The sequence below is a fragment of the Megalops cyprinoides genome, chromosome 7, assembly GCF_013368585.1.
Source record: "Megalops cyprinoides isolate fMegCyp1 chromosome 7, fMegCyp1.pri, whole genome shotgun sequence".
Lineage (NCBI taxonomy): Eukaryota > Metazoa > Chordata > Actinopteri > Elopiformes > Megalopidae > Megalops > Megalops cyprinoides.
This window is the reverse complement of record NC_050589.1, coordinates 15,814,245-15,835,824: the sequence shown is the minus strand read 5'-3', so window position 1 is coordinate 15,835,824 and position 21,580 is coordinate 15,814,245. Positions and strand designations below refer to the sequence as shown.

Sequence of the window (21,580 nt, the reverse complement as noted above, 5' to 3'; positions counted from 1 at the left end):
GGAAAGCATTTTTTGCGTTAGGGATACATAACTAACTTACCTCTTATTTATTCAGTCTTATTGTAGGGTATGTTTTATTGCACTTATGTGCTGCACATGTGTATTTCTTAATGCATTGGATATCACATATGTAATGGGCTAATGCATGTTTGGATGTGGTCAGTTGGAAGTACCACCCCTCATGCAACTTTATTAGCTGCACTTTGTACTTGTTCTTTGCAAGTTGCTTTGTAAGTAGACAAGGGCATCTGCCGAATGACAGGATGTAACATAAGCGTCTAAGTATCAGCCTGGATGGAACTGGCAGCTCACAGCGCAGCAGTTAGCACAGATACAGCTCTTTATGCTGCCTGCCCAAAGCCCTCCAGTTCTCCTCTCAGGCTTGATTGCAAATGGACTGCAGGCAATATTCGAAAGACTCGATTGGCACCAGCTACCTACCCAGCCTGCCCTGAACTGAAGGGACTCCTGGTTGATGTGACATCACCATGTGAGATCTGCTGTCAGATAGGAGACAGGTGAACTGAAGGAGCCGAGAGCCTAAGTTACCATTTTAAATGCGCGTGCGGGGGGGGGGGTTCCTGTTCCCTCCCTTACCCTGCTGCAGCCGTGCCTCTCCACTGACACCTGGAACACAAGGGGAAGCCAGGAGGCACACGTAGCTCCGAAAGCAGACAGATCTGCAAACTGCTCAGGGATGCAGGCACACGCTGTGCCAGAGCTCTGCCCTGCCCCGGGGCAGACTACCTTGCTCTTGCAGGTATGCTAATGCAAACAGCTGTTCCTCCGCTCCTCGGCTGCCTTTAAATTATGCAGGTATTTCTCTTACGCCGGCACCCCTGCACCAACACGACCCTGTGGAAACGAAGCCGTCAAGCCTCAGGAACAGCCCGCTTACAAATCTGACACCAGAAACGAAATAGGTTGACCAGCCGTGCAGCTACATTTCATTGCCATTCCTTCCAGTGACTATCACTTTATCATGGTGGTTGTGCAGCATTTTCATGCTTGTATGACCTGTCTGTTGAAAACAACAGTCACGTTGAGGAAGTGGAAATGGAACAGAAAGACTGCGTATCACTGCACTGTTCCCGGCTCTAGTGACGGTATGGAGTAGTGTTGACAGGTCTGTGTCCCAATTAGCAGCCCCCTTACTGCTGTGGAAATCAGCATCACTCCCTCTTAGAGGTACAAACAGAGCAAAACTCTCCCTAAAACCACAACCCTGTGTTTACTCCCTCATTACACTGCTTTGGGTTACAGATACAAACTTAGAACATATTACGGTATTTTAATAAATACATTTATTTGTCTACAGATCTGAGGAAACCGTTATTTAAATACTTAACAGCTGGGGTGTGAAATGCTGTAAATTCACCGTCATCATGTGCTGTGATGCTTCAGTCACTGGAAAATTGATGAAATTCATTCATACAAAATTTCCATCACAAAAAAAATGTATTATCCAGCATGGGCAGTTAACAGATATCCACATATCTTACATTGTCATAAAAAGTCATAAAAAGTAAAAAATGTAGTTAACCTTCCGGTTCTTTCATAACAGGACTAATACAAAACACCTGTATGACGTGGTCTGCAACTCTCTCAAAGCATTCTATCATTCAAATTGGAAAAATATGAGTATGTTTGAGGAGTTTACTGGCAGAATAATTCAGTTCATTTCAAGTTATATTTAACAGAATGCACATATGCAGTCTATTTTTAATATTTGACTGCTTCACCACACATTTCCAGGTGGCTGTAGGTGTTGCGTCTTAAATTTCTACATTCAACAGTACAAGAGTCCCAGGCCTGTGTCTTCAGCAGGAGGAAAGTGAGCCAACGTTTCAGCCAGGGAGGTCCTTGCCACAGCAGGGCGTCTACAGAAAGTGCCTGGCCTCTCGTCCCAAGTCCTCCTGCCCCCTGCCCCCCGCTCCCTAAAATCAGAGAGCTTGGGTTGCAAGAGTGTTCACACACACCCTCACCTCTCCTGCTTCTGAGGTCATCCTCTGCCCTAGGTCTCCTTCTTAGCGTATCGAGACAGCAGGTGCATCCGGATGAAGTGCACCAATCGGGTCTCGGTGAGCCAGACAGTGGCGAGCACTCCCAGCAGACATCCTGCCCCAACGCCTATGTGGACCAGCCTGAGCAGCCAGCCACGGTCACAGCAGAACACGACCTGAGAACACACAGGGGTTGCTGTGATGAATACCCTTCTAAACACTGACAACTGTACGAGACACAGCGGAGACAATTCTGAGACAAAGTGCATGGCCTGAAATCCAAACGGGATAGCAGTAAATTGTGTTATTTCCCGGTATGGTTCCACTGTATTACTGAGAGCTTTTAACAAAGTAGAACTATTACTGCTTTGAATAACCTCACACTGACAAATATTCTATTATTTATATTTTATAGGAGTGACAGTAACTAACACTCCTCAGATTTTGTGGGATCTTACATCTATTTCCCTGTTGTTGCTTTGACTTAGAGAGTGTGCTTTTGTTGCCATGACGATATCGCAGCATTTACACTCTTCTGGCCTATAGACTGGGGCTAGCACCAAAATGGTGGCAAGTGGCGCTACAAGGGCCAAAGATTATCTCAGCTGTCCAGAAAAAAATGCAAAGCTGAGACACAAATGAACCCAGGGTCAAAAGGCAGTGGACTGGGCCAGATTTAATAAGTGAAAATGGGCACATGATACACAAACCCTGCACAGTGTGGAGGAGACACAGTAAGACATGTCACTGAGATACGAACGAAATGAAACACAATGGAGACAGCAATGAGTCGGACAGAACCTGCTAAACGTGGGAAGCACCAGCTGAGACACGCAAGAGACAGCAGTGAGACACTCCCTGAAAAAACGTGCGACACAAAAGCACTGTTTCTGCTCCGTGTCTCACTGGGATGTTCCAATTCCAAAATGGAGAGTGGTGAATACAAAGCGTACCTCTGACAGGGCGGTGAGGGCAGCGCTGAGGCCTAGAGCAAATAACAGGACGGGGGAGGGGCGCAGTCCACGCAGCGGCGCCCAGGGGCTGTGCAGGAAGTAGCGGTGGATGTAGAGCAGGCTGTGGGCAATGCGGAGCCCCATGTTGAGGCAGTTAGCCAGGATGAAGCCCACGCTCCCTTGCCACCACGTCAGGAGGTAGGACAAGAAGAGGAAGGAAATGGACAGGGCCAGCATCACCAGGTTGTACCTGTCCACAGGAAAGGAGGAAGTGAGGGAGAATGCTGAGAACCTTCGACAGGAACCATGAGTGTAATAATTTTTAAGTGGACAACACAGCTCCGCAACAGTAAAATTCAACAGTCTCAGACTGATGGTAAGAGTTGTGCAAATGTGTGTCTCTCATGTGACTGTGTGTGTGAGTGTGTGAGTGTGTGTGTGTGTGTGAGAGTGTGTGTGTGTGTGTGTGAGAGTGTGTGTGTGTGTGTGTGTGTGTTTGTGGTGTGTGTGTGTGTGAGAGAGAGTGTGTGTGTGTGTGTGTGTGTGTGTGTGTGTGTGAGAGAGTGTGTGAGTGTGTGTGTGTGTGTGAGAGAGAGAGAGAGAGAGAGAGAGAGAGTGTGTGTGTGTGTGTGTGTGTGTGTGTGTGTGTGTGTGTGAGAGAGAGAGAGTGCGTGTGACTGTGAGTCTGTCTGCTCTGTATGAGTGTGCTTTAGCTCAGCAGACACTGACCTGTCGACCTCCTCTTTGCTCATGGCAGCAAAGGTAAAGCATTCTGTGACTCCATTCACAGCCAGCAAGAGAACATAGCCACTATACCAGCGTAGCAGACTGGGGCCTGTGGAAGGCATGAGAATCAGACATTTCTCTCTGCACAGAGACCTGTCTCCACAATATGCCTGTGTCAACAACACACCTTCCTCTACAACACTTCTCAATCCACAGCACAATTGTCTTTAAAACACACCTGTTCCCCTGGCTCTCCTTGTTCCTGTAATACACTTACTACCCGTCTCACCTGTTCCACTGCTCAGCAGAGAACCCCCGTAGAGATCCAGTGCAAGGTAAGAGTAGGCGTATCCAAACACAGTGATGACAAGGCCAATCACAAGCACAAATTTCAACAGGCATTCTAACACCTCTGCTGCCATGGCAACCTCCTCCTGCAGACCAATCAGAACATGGCACAAAAAACATTGAAAAACAGGAGGTTTACATTTGTAAGACCCAAACTCTATGGCAAAACATCTTGACGATGGGGAAGGAATGATCTGGGTCCAGTTGGACCATGATTCATTACATGAAAAAAGGACACATGTGATGGACAGTCTCCTACTCACTGACCTGTCTCTGAGATCGGACCTCCTTTCCTCTCTCCAGGACCTTGGCGAAGAAGACATAGAAGCTCTCCTCAATGGGCAGGAAGATGAAGCGAGCCACCATCGAGCCCAGGTTATTCACAATATCATAAACACCTGCAGGTTGGGAGAGTGGGCAGAGTTTAGTCAGTCGTAATAATCTTCACAAATGCTAAGAGGGCATTTCATTCATTGCCTTCACATTTACCTCAGTTCGGTCACTTACCCTGGTCCCCAAAGTTCAGCACGTTTAAGAAAGTCATCACATAGCGTTCACCTGTAATGAAGACAGATGCATAGTAGATGAGTGGCTAAAAAAGACTACACAATTCAGAAAGAAAACAAACCATGTGATTCAGACTGAAGCAAAAGAGAAAAATAGTGTTGGAACACTATATATTTAAGGGCCGTTTTGTGAGAGGTGAATTTTCCCTGTGTGTTTGAGAGGCCAGGTTAGAGTGTGTATGAGGGGAGAATGCAGATCAGGTGTGTCTGTGTGTGTGTGTGTGTGTGGTGGAGGGTGGTGGGGGGGGTAGTCTTGCCTCAATCTTTTATTTCAGTGGCTGCCCTCCACTCCTGCGGCCCTCGCTCTTAACGATCCACTCAGCGCAAACAATGTTGCGCTTTGTATCCATTTTACCAGAGTAACATTCGGTATCCGTCACCCACCCACGCAGCCCCACTCTCGTTTTTTTACTCCTTAAATCTGTTAGACAACCGTTTGCAGACTGCGCTGCAGCTGAAGCCTCGCTGCACCCCTTGCCCATCTGTCGGCACATTCAGACACTTCATTTTCGGCAAATTAGCCCTTGCAGGAGGTCCCTGTTCAGACCTCTTGGCAGAAAACAGCAGACTAGTCTGTCTGTAAAACCTACAATTAGGCTTGCGTGCGTCATTGCGTCCTTCACTGCTTTTTGCTGGACAATCAGGATCTGCGTGATCAACGTCATCCATGTCCGCTGATTACTGAACCACCCAGCCGTGACACAACGCTGACACCTACGTTATTGACTTAAAACAGCAGTAAAAGCATTTTCAAAGAAATTTTTTTAAACGCTGAGCTCATTTTGAAACTTGAGGTGATTTTTTTTTTTTTTTTTATTTGACCATTCAAATACCGTGCATACCATGCGACACTTCATTCACTTCGAGCAGTGGTACTTCATAACATTTTATTCTCCGTTACTGTGTTAGCTATCTCAATGTTGCACTGTTCTGAATTGAAGAAGCACAAAATAGCGGACAGGAGTGACTGGAAATGGCGGTGCCCACACTCGTTTACTCTTTCAGCGCTCCACTCCAAGCTCTGAGCAAAACCAGAAAGCTCCACTTAGGCCTAACTCCACTCGCACACTCTTCATTGCACTTGCGCATATGGGGAGGGGGTTCACTATGCGTACGAGTGGTATGTTTCTCTGTATGTGTGTGGGAACTGTTTCATTGTATGTGTGGGGGGAGTGTGTTCACTGTGTGTGGTAATGGAGGTCTGATGTGCCATGACAGAAACACAAACCTATAGCTCATCTGATACCTTCAGTGAGGATCTGCTTCAGGAAGGACTGCTTGAAGAAGCTCCAGATCAGCCTGGCCAGTTTCCAGTTAACCAATGGCTGCAGAGATATGAACGCAGTCAGTCACACTCACACAAAGACAACCGCAGACTCTCAGACATACAAACACATAGAATGGGAGTAGAGACGTGATAAGGATACACAGAAACCTACTGAAAGATGAAAGAGGATGAGGCTGGGTGTGAGTGGCTGTTAACTCTTACCTCCCCGCGGCCTCTGGAGGGCAGTAAGTCTCTCACACGGCACAGAGGGAAGGACTTCCTCTCTGCTTCCCCAGAGCTCAGGAAACGCAGGAAATAGGCAGCATAGCACAGCACCAAGAACCCTGTGTACGCCAGCTATGTGGGCGCAGAAAGAGACAAGGTAGGCGTCAACAGTAATTTCACATTACAAATAATTATTTATTAATTTACTTATTGTACACCTTGTGTATGTCACCTGAGTCCTAACAGGAGTGAAATACAGCAGGTATCATGACCAGGGCAGGGGCTAGCTGTATGTACAGATTGATCACAAGTCATTCACATCAGAAGATATTGATACAGAGGTGTGACATAGATCTCTCCCAGTCCCTGCATGGAACAGCGAGTACTCCTGACCTGTGCTGCAGAGAAGATGTAGAGCCCCCACTGTGGAGTGCTGACCACCAGCACCATGGTCAGCATACACTTGGCCACCATGGCCAAGCTCTCTGCCACCACCTGTAGGGAGGGAGAGAGTGAGAGGGAGCATACAGTTTACTACAGTCCTAAAAGCAGAGAAAATGTACAATAAAGACGTGCCATAGTATCAAGCCATCTTTACAGAGAGAGAATGCGTGAGAGTGAGAGAAAGAGGGAATTTAGTGTCACACACGGGTACACAGGGAGACAATTATTAGGAATCCGCACTTCATGAAGAAGCACTGGCACATTTTATCTGGTGTGCCCCGCTGTTCCTACCTTGAGCCGCACAAACATGTGGGCTTGGGCCAGAACCCAGAGGGGCTCGGCCAGCAGCTCCTGCAGCGCAGCCATAGCAAAGAGCCCCACTGCAGGGCCATAGTGTGGGATAGCCTGGGGATCTGGGGCCTCCAGGAGCCACAGCCACACACAGCCCAGCACGAGTGCCCACAGTACACCCAGCGGCACCCTGTGAGGAGCAAAGACAGAGCAGGGTGAGTGTCGGGTGGCGAGGGTGCTGAGCGTGTCTAAAGCCATGTAATGGGATGCCGTTATCTTTTTTTCCTGGAGATTTATCAGGTGGGGAAAAACTGGCCATATTCAGGTCCATACATTTGGACATATATATCACATTCACCAGTCCTCAGAGTAATATCTTTTCAAATTTTATTTGTGAATTTTTTTTTGGAGATTCCTACTAAAAATGGCAGAAAAATTACAAACGTTTCATGAATCCACAGGCAAGAAATGAGACACAAAAAGTTAAAATATTCACAAATCAATTAGAGCAACAACTCCCAGGGACTCCGAGCACTACTATTACAGGTGCTCCCGATCATACAAAAAGTGCCGCAAGAGCGCCCCTAGAGGCTGTTTGCGCTCACGTCAGCCACAGCAGGTTGATGACCTGTCTCCAGTTCTGCTCTGCCCCGCCACTTAAACAGGCCCTGCGGAAGGCCTCTCTGGACAGGAAAACCAGTGTGGAGTACAGCAACGTCAGCCTACACAAACAGACACACAGGCACAAATAGGAACAGAATGAGTGCTGGTACTTAAGCACTTTCAAAGAGCAATTAGTAGTATGACAAGGATGATTTAAACGCCATAAGATTCTCAAATCTAATCATTCTTTCATATAATGAATACTTGATATTGAAATATTAATTGCACAGAAACTGTAATATACACATAACATTCGGATTATATTTAATTTACCTTGTAAAGAACACTCAAGTTTACACTGTCATAATTACCTCTCAGATTTATGTCACCTGGCTAGTAATTTACGCATCACTGTCAGGTCAAGCTGAGGTTTAAGCCTAAATGTTTTTCACAACCACAACCAAGCACGAAATGGGATTCACCTGACGTTGACCACGCCGATCAGCTCCTTTGAGACAAAGCGCAGAGTGAAGGCGTTCAGTAGGAAGGTGAGCACGCGAAACATCACCTGCCCAGAAACAGTGACAAACACAGCTCAAAGCAACAGCTCAGGCATCTCATTATCTTTTTCCTGACATTTCCTTATCTCATGGGAATGGTGGACATCTGAATACGTACGATTTGCCTATTATGGATAGTCAGGAATTCTGTCACTGTCTTGCCAGTAAAACATCATTCCATAAGGAATCAAACAGGATAAGTATCTCATCAACGGACAAGAATTCTAGACTACGATCCTCGGCACGATCCTGTGTCCTGTAATCAACACACATGGGAGTCCACAATAACCAAGGTACCTCGCTTGCAATTATTGTACATAGCACATACCTCTCTCTAAAATAATCAGAGATGGCACGAGAATCCATGTCAGGATGTTACAGACCGCAGCCTGCATCAGATTAGATCAGTTATTCTCAACAAATCAAGATCTGATTCCTCACTCTCATCGTTTGAGAAAATATTTTCAAAAATATTTTCAATATATCAAAAGCTTTAAGCGATCAAAACGTAGCTACTGGACCCGCTAACAAAATAGCCACAGCAGCTATTACCCTATTACCGTACTAGCAAACTAAGTGGTGTCAAAAGGCACAACTTACCTAGATAACCTTTAAAGTAAAAACACAACACAATCATGGACGTGAGTTTCACCATTCATCAAGTACTGTAAATGGTACTGTAAGTTACCTGAAGCAAGACATTGTATGAAGCGAGAGTTGTGGCATTTTTTAGCACATCTTTAGAACTCATTTTGAACACTTAGCAAGCTAGCTTGTGCAAACCACGCTGAAGACACAGAGGCTCTTCAGTATGCGTCTTCCGTAGTGCCACCAGTTTTAAGACTGACATGAGAAAATAAAAACGGCGAAAAGCAAGGAACCAAGCGGGTAACAGGACACCCAATCCAACACCTTGTATTGCAACTTCACACCGCTCTACTTCCGTACACATGTCTCACGGTAACAGTTGCGTCGGACGCAGTACAATGACGTAACTACTTAAGAGCCTTAAGCGTACTGGGGTGATATGGCCGCCAGATGGCGCTGTGGTACTGCGCATTTTGCGAATAGAATTGTTCTTGTACTACTGCATACAACATAGAGGCGTGCTCTTTTTGTTTGGATTTCTCAACAACACGGTTCTTTTGATCAGATGTTATGTCAAAAAAAAAAAATCTGTACCATTAGGCAGCGACACATGACAATTAAAAATAACGTGTCATTATGATACAATTCAACATACGTGTTACTAAGATTTTTTAAAAATTTAATTATCCTGAACTATAGTTTTGATAGTGAAATTACATGTTTGTTTAGAATGCGATGCTTATTTTTTAAAAGACCAAATATATTTACATTCCCAGGCCCTCGTGGTTGGGAAATTATATAGAAGCCTTTATTTAGCTGACAACAAAAAACATAAAAATTGAACTTGATCTATGCAATTGTGGCTGTTGTCGCTATCTTCAGGCAAATTGTATTCATACGATTTCTATTTCAACATTTTCCACACTTCATTTCTATTCAACATGTGCCATTTTGGGTTCACTGTTGACTCCAGAAGCAACCCTGCTGCATTTTCCTTTTGATATTTTTAAACGGCCACATCTGCATTACCTCTAAGTATAATTTCTTTCTTACAGCCTGACCATTTTGTTCCCACTGTCTGCATGTGCTGCCCACTTTAATATAAAGACAAGAACAAGGAAATCTGCTAAGTCTCCAACGAGCAAGGATTTTGTGGGCCATATCAAGGCATTCTAATTTTTTGAAGCCACACACAATTAAGGAGCCCTATTATTCTGTGACCCAAGATTATCTTGGCACTCTTGACATTTATCCTGGCATTTTCTTGTTACAGATCAGGACTGGAGCACCGGTCTTATGACCTTGTGTTCACGGTGCATACCCTGCTTCATGCCATTGGGATTATCCTGTCAGATGTCATAAATTGAACAGGGCCCTATTACAATCTGAATGAAAGATGAAAATTAAAACAAATTAAGTCACATTACCTGTACTGTCACTGAGCAGTGTTAAGATCTTGTTTTTTTATTTCTATGACAGTGAACTATGACAGTGTCTGTCTGCATCCATAGCACAAATTGAAATACACAATTGAAAACACAATACGATAAAATGAATCACAAACAAGGAGAATTCAGAGTTAATGAAGATTTTTATTAAGATGTAAAAGATGAAGACGGTAAAAAAGCACATCCTTAGCGCACCGATAACATGTTAGAACAAATATATATATATACAGCACTTTACTGATTCTTGTTAAAATAATTACATTCAAGTAACATTACACACATTTACACTTATCCGTTTGACATAAGTGCAGGATTTGTCCCCACCCTTCAGAGTGACATCACTTCCTCTGGCGGGGGTCACCTGCCATACCCACTTCCCATTACACCGCTAATGGAACAAACCATTCACAATGTGACAGCAGGTCAGGGTTCATGCTGGGCAGTGAACACAACTCCCATGCCCAGTGCTGAACCAGGATTACACCACCAGGGGGTGACAGACTCTGAGTGGGCACAACTGGTGCTAGCCAGACAGAATGGTACGCATCTACAATAAATGACATATTCAATGACATAGTCTGTCTTACTTGTACCTGGGATGAGGGGACTATCAGGTCCATTACAACTACGGTAAGTTCATAAAAAAATATAAATAACTGCAGCTGTTCTTAACAGCTGGACTCATTGATAGTTCAGCTGGGCTGGAGAGCACTACATTGGACCAAAGGCCTGGGCTGACTGCAAAATGGCCTAGAGACTTTCAAACTCGGGAGGTGGGAAAGAAACAGTGGGATCAGAACATAGAATGAACATCTGTAAACGTGATAGCTTTTTCGACTCCCTTTTTGCTTTTCTTGCTTTGTCTCATTTTATGCAGTGATGCGAATGGTAGTTTCTACACGGGCATCTCATGCGGCCGCTGAAAAGAGGATGTCTCTCTCTGTGCAGTGACCTCTGAGATGCTGTTATTGCTTGCTGAGAGCTAAGTAACACAGCGTACTGTGAGATTGCAGGGTCTTGGGCGGTGCATGCAAAGGACTGGCCGAGGCCTCCGATCTCAGTCTTAGTGATTGTGCTTCTTCAGACAGCTGCTGCATCTCCCCTTATTCAGGCTGGATTCCCTCCAAGTTCCTGCCCCAGGGGAATACTCTACCCGACACACCCCTCAATACAACCATGAGACATAAACCACACCCTCACCCTGGATATCCTAGCATGCATATATTAACATCTAAACAGTACAATGTCCCATCTTTTTTTTTTTTTTTTTGAAGTAGAAGGGTGGGTGTGTGTGCTTACACAAGGTATATTACAATCACAATACAGTACATTAAATATTTCACTGATTTTAAGTTTGATCAGGACAGAAAAGAGACCAAGAGACCAACCCTTGACAGTGGAAATCTAACACTGGTTTCACTGTTTCCCCATTTACACTATTAGGTATTGGAATGGAGGTATGGCCTGGGAATGACCTGCCCCCTCACTTTTCCAGTAGATGTTCCATCTTAGGGTTGATGAAGGAGAAGCCAGCGAAAGCTGTCTGGTCCATGGAGTCAATGAAGTTCTTGTCGCTGTGGGAGAGGCGCGGTTTCTCACTCAGGAACTCCCGGTCAAAATTGCTACAGTCGTTGGGGGCTTTCTGTAACAGGCAAAAACAATATTTCAGTCAAAGGAGAAATAAAGATGATAATAAAGGTCCTTCAGCGTGCAGGATTGAAATCATCTTGACTTGATCTGAAACTACAGTACTACGCAATCAACAAAACAATTCTGGTTCAGACTTGAGGGCTCACCTTTTCAAAGATCATCACATTTCAAAGACATTGTACAGGCTCATAAAGCACAAATAAAGCTGCATGGATTGAAGGCAGAGAAGGTTCCCTGCACATGAGGACTCCTCTGATGACACAGAAGCCTGTGATTGACAGATAACATGTTGTGGACCGTACCACTTTGGGCTTGAAGGGGGGATCCACCTCCCTCCGTTCCAGGGCAACCCAGTTGATGGTCTTGAAGAACGGGTGTGAGCGGATGTTGCCGATGACGCCCAGCCTGCGTGTGGGGTCACGCTCAAACAACTGGGGACAGAGAAGACAAGAGCATGATCTTTACGTCTCATGCTGGAGTGAGGGGTCACACTGTTCACGGTATTGGTGCATGTGGATTGTTAGCTTGTAGGCTACTGCCCTAAGACTGCTTTTTCCACCCCCACAGGCTACATCACTGACAGACTGACTGCTATGCTGACCGAATGAAAAAGATCAAAATTCAGGCCAAAGCAAATGACTCACAGACAGATACACGTGCTGGCTGAAACACAGCCTTATACACTGGTATTACTGACAGATGGTGGAGCACTGCCTGACAGATGTTGCCTCGGAAGAAAAGACATGTGGACAGACAGACCTTCTCCAGCAGGTCCTTGCTCTCCTTGGTGATCCAGCGAGGGTAGTGTGGCATGTCCATGCGGATGGACTCGAAGAGCTCGTCCTCGTCGTCGCCATGGAACGGAGACTGGCCAATCAGCATCTCGTACACTAGCACCCCAAATGACCACCAGTCTACTGAGAAGGAGTACTTCTGTCCCAGCAGGATCTGAGGGCAGACACACAAAGACCCATTTATTAGCCAATTTACTATGCTCGCAATAATGTTATCATATTTTCACACTCCTGCCACAGCTCCGATATGGTTAATCGTGGTCGTGTTATATTTGTGTCAATCAGCGGTGCAGTGTTAGATTCTACCACTGAACCGTAGTCACTCTGTGGTTCACTGATTAGAGTTAGCCAACAATCACCACTTAATGCGACTGTGATGACAAAAAGCAAACGGTCCATTTAAGATCAGAAGCAATTTTCAACAAATACCTTTGTGCCAAGAGACCACAGTGATTTGGGTTTATTCAAGTTAAAACAAATGGGTTCTTTTCCATTACATTCCTTGTCATTGCTTACTGAAGCACTGTACTGTGATACTGCTGTGGTTGTGTGAGGAGAACTCTTTCCAGACATTTAACTACATTGATCTAACAGTGTAATGATTGGTGCTGTTGAATAACGAACTGACAGAGGGCCAGACTCCTAAATATATACACAATGACAAGTCAGCAACACGCTGTCACACATAGAGTGAAAATCGAGAAAAGAAACAGGCAGGAACCAGAACTGTCTTTTTGCTTCTGGTGTGTAAACCTAGTCTTTAGCATTTATCATGCCCATGGAAGCATTGCCACTACAGGAGAGATGACATTAAAAATGTAATTGCTTTATTTCTAACTGAGGTATTCATTTGGCTATTGTAAAACTTCAGTAACAGGTAGCTAGCCCCCCAATACCCCAACTGGGCCACAGGGTCTGCAGGGCATTGCCTATATGCAAGCAGAGCACTGACTACTAAACAGAGCTTGTGGCTGGAGAAGCCAATCTGATCCCACCCCTCAACACCCCCCGCCCCCCAGAGCCACACCTCAGGCGCGATGTAGTCCGGCGTTCCGCAGAAAGTTGTGGCGCGGTTCTCCCCAAACACGTTCTCTTTGCACATCCCAAAATCCGCTATCTTAATGTGCCCGTCCCGGTCCAGCATCACATTGTCCAGCTTCAGGTCTCTGAGGTGAAAACACATGGAAAAAAAGAGGGGAGAGCGTGAGGGGGAGAGAGATGGAGAAAGAAGGGATAGGAGAGTGGACGGGTGTGGCAGTGTTACTGCTACTGCATTTACGATACAGTTCATTAAATAGTGAGAATTCTCTAGTCAAACCAGTAACACACACAAAAACTAGCATGGTAGGGGGAGGAGTTATGTTTCTGGTTTTGAAGTGTATAGTAACGGTGCATTCTCACTGGCCACATTGAGGTATACCTGGCCTACACCATGTTGGTTTTGAGCACTTCAAAATTGGTCATTTGCATTCTTGAATTGTTACTGCTGTATCTGGCCTGGGATCCATTTAATCTCTGCCAGAGGTCACCTCCCAGATGCACAGAGTGGCTGCTTAAGTCCGTAGCCTCCAACTGCATGTGAATGCAGCTACTTGATAAGGACAACAGTACATTACCACATTGTCAGATAAGTATCATTCATTACATTCATTAGCATTTTGGAATAATGAAAGCAGCAGATATCAAATGCATTTGCTATACAGTACCTTCCCCTTGGTCTCACAGTGGTGCAATATAATGAAGTAGCAAAGACCTTCCCCTGCTGCACTGTTTATTTTTGGGAGGCGTGTGTCACGATGCGCAAACAAAAACATCCTGATTCCTCATTGCGCAACGTCACCCTGCAGTATCTGCTCGGCCCGTTCTTGGCCTTGTTGAGTATCACATGGGAGAATGAGCTGAGTGAGACTGGCCTGGACTGCGCATACCTCGGGGTAATGTAAACATGGAGAAAAACTCCGACTGTGTTGAGGTAAAGCTGAATGTAGGCTAGCGCAAATACGCCGTAACTCCTGAGTGTGTATCATGGCAGGGCTACAGAGTGGAGTAACTGCGGTGTTTATGGGGACTGCAATGTGAAGCAGGCTTGGTGCACATGTGGGAGCTGCATTGAGAGCAGCTTCACCCTAGTGTCTCCGCTGTGTTACAGTGCGAGTAGTCCTGTTGCATCCTCTGTTTTAAATTATGACTATCCCTGGTGTGTCTGATGTGCTACAGTATGAGAAACGGCGGCGTAGCCTTGCTGTAGAGGCTCCACTCAGTGTAAAGCTGATCTATGGCAAATACATAGGCTCAGATAGCTGAAAATGTGATAGAGGACACACAAGTTGGGGGTGTGTTTTACCTGTAGATAATTCCTTTCGTGTGGAGAAACTGCAGCCCACAGACTATCTCGGCTGAGTAAAACCTGAGACGGGAGAGAGGGAGGGAGAGAGATCAATCACAATATCAGCTCAGGAGAGAGAAGAGACCGGGGGGATGATTGTCCAGCTGTCAGCGTTCAGTTTGATTCAAGGGGACTGAATTATTCAGGAGAACATTTCTACTTGCAGGTAAACAGGTGAGCCGCTCACAAACACGGGCTGACTGAAACCTGAGCCTCACCGATGACCACACGGCCAGCCACCAGCTGGACCGCTCGCACCTCTCCGTCGTTCGGTGTAAACTTTTAATAAAGGGAGGTGAAAAGTTTAAATAATTCATATGGATTTGTGGAGGCAGCGGTGCGGGGAGGGTGAGAAGGGGGAGGTTAGACGCGGACTGCCTTTTTATTATTTAATTTATTCATTGACAGCTGGTAAACAGGAGCTTTCAATGATATGCACCATCCAGTAGCCAGCAGGCAGCAAGAGAAAACAGGATGCTCGCATGGCTGGCAGACGTGAAAATATTGCCACCCAGACAGTAGACATTTCTAAATCTTAATCAGCAAGAATGGAGCTCTGAAATACACTACAACAGAACCTGGCTGATGTAATCATGACTACTTTAATGGCTGTGAACGGAAGAATGTGCCAACAAACATACTTGAAGCAATGTTAATGTTACCATGCGGATCATACATAGCTCTGGAATCACCCTGGGAATTCTGCCGCGTAACTAGGTAACCAAAGCCCGGAGATTTTCCACTCTGCTGTGCCAGCGCTTGCTTCGCCCCAGCGGGTTAATATTTAATTCGGGGTGGGGGCACAAAATCTAGATGGGGGTGACGCCGTTCCCCTCCGTCTCCGTCTGTGATGTAAGCAGAGACTGGACTGCGGGGAGGCAGACGTGTTTGACGGCTGCCAGCGGTGCCAGGGGCTGACGGGGCACGGGCGTCTGCCCTCCGTGCCTCTGCCCTGTGCGTTGGCGCGTGCCACTGGATTTGAGCTGCACCCTCAGTCCAAGAAGCCTTGACTGATGACACAGCCCAGGCAGTGGAGCAGATACACAGGCTCCTCTCTGTTCTTGCCATTCAGCAACTGCTTCATTGTTTTTGGGGGGTTTATAGAGACTTCCTCTGTCTCATCGCAACATGTTTTTCTCTATCTCCGGTCTCTTTTTTTTTGCTGAGTAAGCTTGACAGTTACAGCATTTTTAGTTTGCCTATTGATTTTTGGGGACACAGACTGACCCAAGGAACAGGAAACAGGTGGAGCTGAGCACAGGCTAACTGAAGTAAAGGACATTTCTCCCCTACACTGTAGCCCAGAGGAGAGGAACTGACCCACGTCCCCCCACTGCAATCCACGTCACATGAGAATCATCGGCAACACACGGCTAAATTATAATTATTACCACAGACAGGCCAAAATCCTATGAAACACACATAATGTAGTGTGGAAACAAATGCTCTTTCTTAACAAGGTGGGTGTGGTTGCAATCTCAAAGCTGTAGATGGGGTTGGGGGGCAGGGAGGCATAGCTAACTGACGACAAGTTTGTAAGGTTGTGGCCCACGAGGTTAAGACACATCCAATTCTCCCATAAGCACATCATAAGCCACTCCCTCCTGAAGAGAAAAACGTGAAAACCATCCCTTCAAAACAGGGAAGCCAGCGTGAGAGGGGGGCTTATGAAAATTTGGGAGCCTCTCTGCTCAGACCTGCTGAGGCTGTGATGTCAAGAGTCACATGTGTGCTTCCTGTCTATGCCAGTGTAGCGGCAGGCTCTACAGAGGCAGGCTGAATGGGACCCTGTGGTGTGGTGTGGGCACTCACGTGGCTCTGAACAGGTCGAAGCGGCCCTTCTCCTGTATGTGAAACATCAAGTCTCCACCATTCAGGTACTCCATCACAAAGAACAGGTGTTCCTGTGGACACAGACTGCACTGTCACCACTGCACCTGGACTAATACCACTTAGTCAATTATGTCACTGGTGAGCACAGAAAGGGGAAAATAACAGGAGAGCACATAGAGATGGGTTATCTAGAAGGTGGAACAGAGCTGTGTGAGATATAAGTCAGCGGGGAGGAAGGTTACCTGGAACTTTAAGGTTGGACAGAGGTTTGTGAGAGGGAAGTTAATGATAAGAGACAGGTAGGAAAGGTTACCTTGGTCTGGAAGGTGGAATAGAGGTGTGTGAGGAAGGGGTTGTCCCAGGCTAGTGCCAGCACTCTCTTCTCCACCATAGTGCATTCGACATCATCATCCATGAGGACCACGTCCTTCTTCAGGGCTTTCACAGCAAAATACTCCCCGCGCCCTTTCAGCTCAGCCAACAGGACCTGACAGAGCAGAACAAAGGAGAGGTGAGAAGTAGGAGAAGAGAGAGTGAGAGCAGACAAAAGGAAAGGAACAGAGAAGGGATAGAGCCATAACCTTTTGACTTTTAAAGCCCTTTATTTAACCTAATTAGCATTTCATTACCCAAATCAAGCACAAAGGATCCAACAGCCATAACTCTGCTTCTCTAGTCAAGAATAGCCATTTTTTTCTATACTACAAACAAATGACAAAAATACCAAAAATCACTGGACAACTGGAGCATGGACAGTAATATACAGTAACTGATATATCTGTGGGTTAAACTACCACCAGCAACACAGTGAGGTTTCAGTTGCATATGGCTGAGTTGCATTACCTTGCCGAAGCTGCCCTTGCCCAGCACCTTGTGGAAGACAAAGTTGTCAACATTGATGCGTGTTTGGTGGGTGACACGTGGCACGGGCCGAGGAGTGGTGCCTTCCCACAGCTTCCCGTACGGAAGACTATCACCTGAACATGCACAGGAAGACAGACCCATCAGATAAAAACCCAGACCGTGTGACATATAACAATATCAACAAGTAACGACTGTTTTTCAATTTCTACAGTATCAGCAAAATTGATCCCAGACAGTCACTCTACACTATTATTCCTACAGTACAAACACAGAAACATTCTCAGAGATTATGCCACTTATTTCAGGAGAAAGTACACTTTTGTTCTCTGTAAGTGTGTACACTACAACGACAAACGTTACCCACAAACTTATCAGTGCAGAAATTTTGTAAAAGCAGACTTCAGCTCTGTTATCTTGCAACTGGTATCTGCTATCTTGAGCTCTGTCACCACCCACTAAGGCTTACCACCAACATCCAGCCCAGGACTCTTGTTGAAATCCTGGTAGATCCCAATGTCTGCCAGGTTGGTGTCCGACCGCCTGGTGGATTTCTGTGGAAGTATGGGTGAGACATAAAGAGAAGTGTGACTGAAAACAGAATTTGGGTTAAATGTAAAGGAATCTCAGACATGAGATACGAAATACCAACCCATTCAGCAGAGATACATTTAGTGCTGTGCCACAGCTTGGCAGTTCACAAACAATTCAGCATCATTTATCGAAGGAAGGAGTATGAAAATATATGTTCAAGTCACTCGGGGACCAAATGGTTTCACCATATAAGTGCAATCGTAGAAATAAAATGACTAGGATGGACATAAACAAACTATAGTAAATAATTAAATGTATGGGAGCTGGAGCAGAAATTTAGGGCTGGTGTGGGCTTAAAAACCTACGAAAGAAACCCTTTAGATGTCATTATATATTGTCTGTATAGATCCATTTGGTGCATCATACATCCATTTTGCTAGGGTGACCATACGTCCTCTTTTTCCCGGACATGTCCTCTTTTTGGGACCTAAAAAATGCGTCCCAAAAAGAGGACGTATGGTCATCCTAATTTTGCACTTCAGTAGCTTGTGTCCAGTCTAGTCATTCTATATCTAAGGGTGTAACCTCACACATAGAGCACAGAGATGAAGCCCCACCCAGATATGTGCGAGAATACAGAGGCTGAAGCAGGGCAGCAGGGGAAACGAACACAGGCCGGACGTAGACGAGCACTGTCTGTTCCGACCGGAGGCCTTTTTCCAGCTGCACAGACTAGCTAAATATTGTGGGCTGGCACACTGCAGCCGAGCAGCCCTCACAAACCCCAGTCCACATCCTCCTACACCCACTAGCTGCTTTAGCTGCGCTGAGATAGTGAGAAGAAAGAAGTGGGTCAGTCAGCTGGCCCAAGCAATCGCGAGTCTTACCGGTGCTACACTGTGCTTCTGCACCCACCAGGCACAAAGGTCAGGAAATACAAGAGAAAAGGGGAAAATGAACCATGCGATTCATGGAGGTATTTGTGATCATGATGATTAGCAGGCAAATGCATTCATTCAGCTCCATGCTAAAAACAAGCTTGAAACAAATTCACTTAAAATAAGCCCTCAAAGACTGTAGTAAGATGCATGCAAATGCTTAGATCTCTGTATTTTTAGGGCCTGTGTTTTTAACCGGTGTGTAACCCTGTTCGTCACTGACCTGGCTGACTTGGGTCAGTGCCTCGGCCAGCAGCTTCTGGTTGATCCCACACAGGTTAGCCACTTTGGTCTGGCACTTGTGATGGACGTTCATTGCGCAATCTGTGAGGGGAGAGAGAGCAGGGAGTAAGAGCCCATAACAATCTACAAGAGGAGAGAATAGGAGGAACACATTCTCAGAGGGGAGAGAGAAAATATTGTGTCAGGACATAGTAAGACAGGACAAAGTGCAGCTTTGACGAGTGAGAGACAAGGCCCAGTGACACACAGCAAGAACAACAAATGGACTCACACTGACAGCAGACATATAACGGACAGTAACGATGCTGCTCGGCCTACCTTCACACTTGAGTCCTTGCTTAACCAGGCCCCACAGGAGGCTGCCGCAATGGTCGCAGAAGGTGGGGCTCATGTAGTTGTAGGTCTTGAAGCGGTGCGGCATATCGATCTTGAAACGCTCCTTCTGGAACTGTGGATAAGCAGAGGGCCCGTCACCCCCCAGTTGGACTGCCCAGGTGGGCTCCACCTGCACCTGTCTGTGCCACCTCACCCCACCTCTCAACTGCCTCATTGCTCTCTGAAGTATAAATCACTATGTCTCCCTGATGGACAAATGCTCTAGTGGTGTTCAACCCTCTGGTATCCACTTCTATAATGCAATCCTGAGTCAGTGCATCCTGAAGAGGTTAACAATCAGCAAGACCTTTGACTTCACCTACATGAAGCCTTCAGTAATAGAACGTGACTCAAATTGGTAGCTGCTTATGGCTACCATTTATACTATTGTAACTAATGGTCTTGTTCCAATAGCTTGTAATATTTCCACTACCACAGCCACCGTTATAGAGGCAAGCAAGAGGTAGCTTGCCCTCTCTACATCTGTATTTATGTAGCACTCCAGGGGTATTTAAGCTGTATTCAGATCAGAAGAACACACCTCTGCCCCTACTCTTAAAGCAGACCCAAATCAAGTGTAATATTCCCTCCATTGTTAAGGGATATTTCTTTAGGGGGCAGGGACCTGCTTTAAGACCCAGCAAAGAGGTTCCTTCACATTCCCATCTGATACCAGCATTGAGTCACCCTCTCTGCATTGATGCAAGACTGCTCCTCTGATTGGCTGTCAGGGTGTCAGAGCCCTCTTTGGTCTGATTAATCCTTGCTGAGTTGATAATAATGACATCATGGCTGTCTCAGCCATTGTTTAACTGAATATCTTTAATCAATGCAACAGTCAAATAAAAAATATTGTATACATCATCCAAAGGACATAAAAAGCATACTACATGAACCATAATTTCCAATGGCATGTTTTCAAATTTAATTTCTGAGAAATTAAAAAGACAGTCTTCAGAGAGTATATAAGATTTTCTAAAGTGATCACCAGCAGGTATTTTCAGTTTTGCTGATTTCAAAACTGGTTTCCTCTTTTTTGAAAAAAAAAAAAAAAAAAAAAAAAAGGCAGCTGTGAGGTATTTTTTTAATAAACTGACACGTGGGTCTGCAACCACAGATGAGGCTAACGATACCTGATATGCTTTATTCCATTAGACACAGAAACCAACAGAAGCCCCATAACCACAGCTGCATACCCTGTTGCTCAAGCTCTGCACTCTGACAAGGGTGACATTAACAGTGAGGAGTCCCACTTACCACGGTGTCTCGGCTGTTGGCCGCCGTTCCTGTACATCTCCCGATGATTTTGTCGATGCATTTCTTGTGGATCGCAGCATTGCATTCTAGGAGGAAAGACTATTTTAGTTTGTATTCTGCCTAGGAGCACGAGACACTATGGGATTTCTCATTGCTGTTGTCTTGCAACCCAGAAAGACACTGTACAGATCTTGCAAACTGCAGATTGGAACTACTCATATTATCAAATTTAGAAACTGAGATGACACTTACGTCTGCACTTGTAGCCTTGCTTATTCAGCCCCCTGCAGAAGATGAAAAACACGATAGTTTAAAACAGTGATCTATGTTGCCTTCCTTAAACCACTGGCAGAAACAGGAAGTCCCACTTTAGCCAGAAATGGATAAGAAGGAGCAGGATTATCACAGGAGCAGAAGCCTAGGAATAGCTTCACATTCAGGACCTCACAGACTGAAGGACAGACTTGCCCTCCACGAGAGAGCACTTCACAAAAACTAATGTTTCAACAGGCTAAGTCAGGTCATTCAAACAGCCGTGGTGGTGGAGCCCACACTCTTTTGGACAGCCACAGACACGCACACAACACAGTGTTACATCTGTGTGACACAGCTGCCTCCTGTGGCAGGTGAGGAAAACCCCCCATCTGACCGAGCGCTAGGGCAGGAAAACCCCTTCGCTGCACAGAT

General features: G+C 45.7%; 2 protein-coding genes across 4 annotated transcripts in view; both read right to left on the bottom strand.

The window, feature by feature from the left end:
* Window positions 1–784: 784 nt before the first annotated feature.
* rft1 (RFT1 homolog) lies at window positions 785–8,905 on the bottom strand. 2 transcript variants are annotated; one of them, XM_036533863.1, is made up of 14 exons: window positions 8,675–8,905; window positions 7,909–7,994; window positions 7,429–7,545; window positions 6,824–7,013; window positions 6,482–6,583; window positions 6,086–6,220; window positions 5,843–5,921; window positions 4,538–4,588; window positions 4,298–4,428; window positions 3,972–4,116; window positions 3,686–3,791; window positions 2,957–3,206; window positions 1,986–2,179; window positions 785–855 (listed from the first exon to the last, which is right to left on the bottom strand). In XM_036533863.1, exons 1-13 carry the CDS (start codon window positions 8,735–8,737, stop codon window positions 2,015–2,017), a joined length of 1,620 nt encoding a protein of 539 aa, XP_036389756.1. In that variant the 5' UTR covers window positions 8,738–8,905; the 3' UTR covers window positions 785–855; window positions 1,986–2,014. The 2 variants fall into 2 exon arrangements, with proteins under 2 accessions (XP_036389756.1, XP_036389755.1); XM_036533862.1 differs by lacking the exon at window positions 785–855 and having other exon boundaries at window positions 1,537–2,179.
* Window positions 8,906–10,212: 1,307 nt separating this feature from the next.
* The window catches only part of prkcda (protein kinase C, delta a), a 31,225-nt gene continuing 19,857 nt past the window's right edge, over window positions 10,213–21,580 (bottom strand). The window contains exons 6-19 of one of the 2 annotated variants that reach the window (XM_036532899.1): window positions 21,146–21,177; window positions 20,894–20,979; window positions 19,580–19,709; window positions 19,242–19,342; window positions 18,968–18,985; window positions 18,016–18,100; window positions 17,529–17,662; window positions 16,999–17,172; window positions 16,665–16,756; window positions 14,811–14,873; window positions 13,494–13,632; window positions 12,432–12,620; window positions 11,975–12,103; window positions 10,213–11,664 (exon numbers count right to left, since the gene is read on the bottom strand). In XM_036532899.1, the coding sequence (XP_036388792.1) occupies window positions 11,506–11,664; window positions 11,975–12,103; window positions 12,432–12,620; window positions 13,494–13,632; window positions 14,811–14,873; window positions 16,665–16,756; window positions 16,999–17,172; window positions 17,529–17,662; window positions 18,016–18,100; window positions 18,968–18,985; window positions 19,242–19,342; window positions 19,580–19,709; window positions 20,894–20,979; window positions 21,146–21,177 (1,531 nt within the window). In that variant the 3' untranslated portion in view covers window positions 10,213–11,505. The remainder of the gene's footprint in view (window positions 11,665–11,974; window positions 12,104–12,431; window positions 12,621–13,493; window positions 13,633–14,810; window positions 14,874–16,664; window positions 16,757–16,998; window positions 17,173–17,528; window positions 17,663–18,015; window positions 18,101–18,967; window positions 18,986–19,241; window positions 19,343–19,579; window positions 19,710–20,893; window positions 20,980–21,145; window positions 21,178–21,580) is intronic. The other variant, XM_036532900.1, reaches the window with a different exon arrangement.